Source organism: Lolium rigidum, chromosome 7 (genome assembly GCF_022539505.1).
Source record: "Lolium rigidum isolate FL_2022 chromosome 7, APGP_CSIRO_Lrig_0.1, whole genome shotgun sequence".
Classification (NCBI taxonomy): domain Eukaryota; kingdom Viridiplantae; phylum Streptophyta; class Magnoliopsida; order Poales; family Poaceae; genus Lolium; species Lolium rigidum.
The window spans coordinates 89,299,235-89,303,529 of record NC_061514.1 but is presented as its reverse complement, the minus strand read 5'-3'; the positions used below and the strand labels follow the sequence as shown (position 1 = coordinate 89,303,529).

The window sequence follows — 4,295 nt, the reverse complement described above, 5'->3', positions numbered from 1 at the left end:
GTCGTTTTGCTCCGCCGGCGCCTCGAGCGAACGAGCCACGCGATCCCCCAACCTTTCACGGTTGATACCCATATGATTTAACTGCACGTGCAGCTCAAGATCAGTTAATAATATGAGTATTTGTGCTTCAGACGATGTATCATCTGGTGTGGTTATCTTCATTTTCAGTGGCTTAATGATGTTGTTTTGCTGTTGAATTGTCAAGAAAAATGCACTGTCATATCAATATATCATACAGATTGTGACATTGCATATCACAAATAAAAATAGCGATGAAAATCATACAAAACTGAAAGTATATAAGTTCCATGAGGCTGCAACTGATAAAAACCATATATATACATGAACATGATGGGTGCTGTCTTTCTATGTACAGATTTACCAACTTCAGGATCCCTTCACAGAATAACAGTTCCAAATGTGTACCCCGTGTGACAGGGAGAGGATCTATGCTTGTACTGAAGTTCAGGTGAAGATCAGTTCCTTTTTTACAGTATATTTATGTGGTTAAACCTTGATGTGCTTCATCAAGTGTCCAATGAAGACAGATGACATGAAGACGAATAGCACAAACATTACTGAGAAACCCTGTTGAGATGATCTTGCTTCACTTAGTAGTTCCTAAAACAAGGCAAATTCAAATATTCAGATATATGAAACAGTGCAAATTCAAATGTTCAGATATCTGAAAGTAGAACACATATCTAGCTAGGAGATCATTTAGAGATCATAACCAAGGTGAAATCAATTTTTTATGGAAAATAATGTGCTGTAATTTTGTGAGTCCACATATTTCCTTGATGGAGCACCATATTAATACTATTAGTTAATTTTTTCAGCAAACTTCCAAGTCTATCAATTAATACTATCATTAGCTGGGCGTGTTAGAATAAACGATTTTCCTATTTCCTATGCAATCGAGAAACAACTATGTCTAAGTCTCGACTTAGGAATGCCTGATCAGAGTTTGTGATTCGTGCATATGCAAAGATTTGAAGAAAATGGATAACAACTATCAACGGTGCTACTTCAATTCAACTCAGTCATAGTACCTCCATAGAATATGTATGCCCTAGAACAACTAATATTGCAAGTCTTATTATGGGTAATTTTGAAAGTTTTACTCAAGTGCCAATATTTGTTCATTTAGAAAAGTGAGGTCGATGGTCCATCTTCACTTTTTGTGATCCGTGGGACCATTGTTTTTGTTAGAAAACTAAAATTAACTTTTAAAATATGCAAAACATAAAAACCCAGAAATTTTCTAAAAACAATACTCCCTTCAATCCATAGTTATTAAAAATCTAGAAAATTTCATAATTATTTAGGGGAAATAAATTTTCTCAAACCCCAGTTTTTGAAGTACCTCGATTTCATAGTCATTTCAATAAATTTGTTTTCTAAATTTTAAGACTCACTCCTTTGACGATGTTAGACTAATCTGTAATTATTCCTATTATCTTAAATTTAAAGATGTTAGATTAAGCTGTAATTACTCCTATTATCTTAAATTTATTTACAAGTCTTTTAAATTCTTGAGAAAAATTGCTAGCCCTCAAGGCTCCGAAAATAATCTCCACGCACCAGCAGCCAATACTGCATCCAATGTGATCATGTCCAAAATTTCACATCTGAAAGCTAATTGTCAAACTTATCTAGGATTTGGACTTTGTAACTGAAAGCTTAACTCAACGTCCAGAACCAAAATATATTTCGAAATAATATGTCATGATAAATATTTTTTTCTTGCATTGTGGTATTTGCATAGCTTTCATTCTTCGTTCCAGACTTAATCCATACTTTAATAGTAAAACAAGCTTCTAATTTTGATCATTTGAAGGGGTTCTTACCATATGTTGCTCAAGCTTGGGATTGTCATGTACTTTATGTACTCTGCCTCCAATGAGCGTTGATGCTACAGAGGAACCCTAAACCGACACATACAACAAAAGTAGGTAAAACGAATCAACGGTTTGTGTAAGTTAACCACAAAATGGTTCTGAGTACTAATTCTAGAAATAACACTTGATGACTTTAATCCATTAATCTATAAGTGGTGCACAATGAGAAAAACATAGAAATTCATATGTTTTTTAGGGTGCCATACTGCTATACTGAAAAAATGTCACGGTGGAAAAATAAGGACCTCATCTGCCCCCACAAAACAAACCGGTAAAACAAACCTGATGGTATCTTTTTATTTACTCAAAAAAGAAAATGATTACTAAGCAACTGGGTGAAGGCACCAAAAACATCCTTATGTGCAAAGCAAGCACTATAGATTCTGAAGGAATGGCCAGCAGAAGTACTCATATTGAAACTATATTAGTCAAAGAACATGTGATTATCATGAACCTGACGTTTAAAAAACAGTCTTGGTCAGATATGTTTGTGTCAATTGTGCATTACCCCAAACCAGCAAAAGGGAAAACAGTTAAATCTATGCACACTGAACATGTTCAGAATCAGCAAGTGTTTATTTTTTTCAGTCAAATGAAACTAGTAGATGCAGTTGTGGTTTCGCTGAGCGACGGATTACCTCGGTACATGAAAGCTTGAGTCCAGAATTATCTTCGGATCTTAGTCTAGATTCCTGAGAAACAAATGAATAAACGATGAAATGCATGATACTGCTTTCTGTTGTAGAACAAAACAGAGTGATGTTACCACTTACAGCATCGAACGCTGATGACTTTTTCGCTACACATCCCATCTCCTCTAACGCAGCGGGTGCATCCTCTTCCTCTGCCTCCTCAGGCACAGGCGAGGGAGGATTAGCAGCAATGTAGACCACCCTTAGCTTGAACTCCTCGATTAACCTACCCGGCGCTCTAGTGAACTACAGACAGCATCACACATGAACACTGCATAACTGGAGATCAATCAACAGGACAACCGGAATTCTGCGTGAACCTACCAATTCAGGTACAAAATCTCTCATGGTCGCCCCATCTCGCGCCACCGCGCTCTGCACGAGGAACTTGTCTTTGCAATGGTAATCCAGTTGCATCTCCTTGGGAGCCTGCATCGTGACTACACCAATTCCATCACTTCAGTAACAATAAGTATCAGATAAACCGACCAATTTAATTTAGCACGACGCTGCTGGTAAACAAATTGAAGCAAGCGGCACCTGTGACACTGCAGGAGCTCCGGGGCAGCAGTATTCCGCAAGTGTGCCGTACCGAGTACTTCCTCGGGTTCGTCGTCTTCACCTACGGATCGGCACATTGAAATCCATCACCCCTTCTGCCCCCCAATGCACCGCAAAGAGTAGCAGCAGAGTGCGAGGACAAGGAGAGGGTATTCACCTTGAATGCGACGTACTTGTCGGTCTTGTTGATCAGCTGCATGCAGCAAGATCGCTGCCTTTTGACCTCATCTTCTCGATCAGGCACAGACCACAGAGAGCAAGAAGAAGATCAGTCTTGGAAGGAGAGCACCGAGAAGCGCCACTGAATCAGGTAGAAAGGGTTCTCCAGGACACTTACAGGGGATCTTGAGCTCGGAAGGGGAGACTCGAAGCAGAGTGCTGCTCATGGCTCGGATCAGAGCAGCAGGGAGAAACGGGAACAGCAGGAAGATTCGATATTTTCCCTTGATAGTTCTGCTCGTGAAGAACCAGTGAGCTGCAAGGCGAGAGAAGTGGTTGGGTCCTTGCGGTTCCTGCCCCCGGAAGCAAAGTGCGGGAATAAATGGCAATGATGATGAGGCTTGGGTGATCTGTAGTCGTGAGGAGCAGCTCGGGAACCGGAGGAATATGATATTGGTGTGGGTTCTCTGCTCTGCGGCGATATCCTGGAGAACAGTGGTAAGTTTGGCTTCGTCTTCAGCTGTTCTTGCCTCCTGGTGGTGTATCGCAAAGCCGCCTGGGGGATGCGATGTGATTTCTGCGCCTCCTCCGGATTTTTTTTTCTTTCTAGCTCGACTTTGGGATAAGGAGTGTGACTTTTGTTTTTCTGGTCTGATGATTGTGGGATGTGATGCGCTGCCAACTTTACCTTACAGCTGAATTTTGTTTATCTCAGCCTGTTCTGAAACGATATGGATCGTTGTAAAACAACTTTCTCCAAAGAGAAGATATCTTCTAGTGCTACTATAGTGAGACCAGGGTAACTAGCTAATGGTTTTGTTGTCTAGATGCAGCTGGTGGAGTGAGTATGCTCTTAAAAAGCCGCCAGGGAGCCGGTCAGGGCCAGGTAGCAGTGGTTGCGAAATCAATTATCGGTGAGATATCAGCTTCAGCGCCGCAACGGACACGAATATGTTCAGAATATGGTCGGATGGCGACTGGA

General features: G+C 40.7%; 1 protein-coding gene across 2 annotated transcripts; it reads right to left on the bottom strand.

The window, feature by feature from the left end:
• Positions 1-251: 251 nt before the first annotated feature.
• LOC124678368 (vesicle-associated protein 1-3-like) lies at positions 252-4,077 on the bottom strand. 2 transcript variants are annotated; one of them, XM_047214268.1, is made up of 8 exons: positions 3,492-4,070; positions 3,312-3,382; positions 3,134-3,215; positions 2,918-3,033; positions 2,675-2,839; positions 2,540-2,593; positions 1,851-1,928; positions 255-621 (listed from the first exon to the last, which is right to left on the bottom strand). In XM_047214268.1, exons 1-8 carry the CDS (start codon positions 3,538-3,540, stop codon positions 508-510), a joined length of 729 nt encoding a protein of 242 aa, XP_047070224.1. In that variant the 5' UTR covers positions 3,541-4,070; the 3' UTR covers positions 255-507. The 2 variants fall into 2 exon arrangements, with proteins under 2 accessions (XP_047070225.1, XP_047070224.1); XM_047214269.1 differs by lacking the exon at positions 1,851-1,928 and having other exon boundaries at positions 252-621; positions 3,492-4,077.
• Between the last annotated feature and the right edge of the window lie 218 nt (positions 4,078-4,295).

Coding starts and splice junctions, on each gene's coding strand:
- LOC124678368 (XM_047214268.1), bottom strand. CDS start 3,540: ATGAGCAGCACTCTGCTTCGAGTCTCCCCTTCCGAGCTCAAGATCCCC. Junction 2,840..2,917: donor GAGATTTTGTACCTGAATTG/GTAGGTTCACGC, acceptor TGCTGTCTGTAG/TTCACTAGAGCGCCGGGTAG. Junction 2,594..2,674: donor AGTCATCAGCGTTCGATGCT/GTAAGTGGTAAC, acceptor TTTGTTTCTCAG/GAATCTAGACTAAGATCCGA.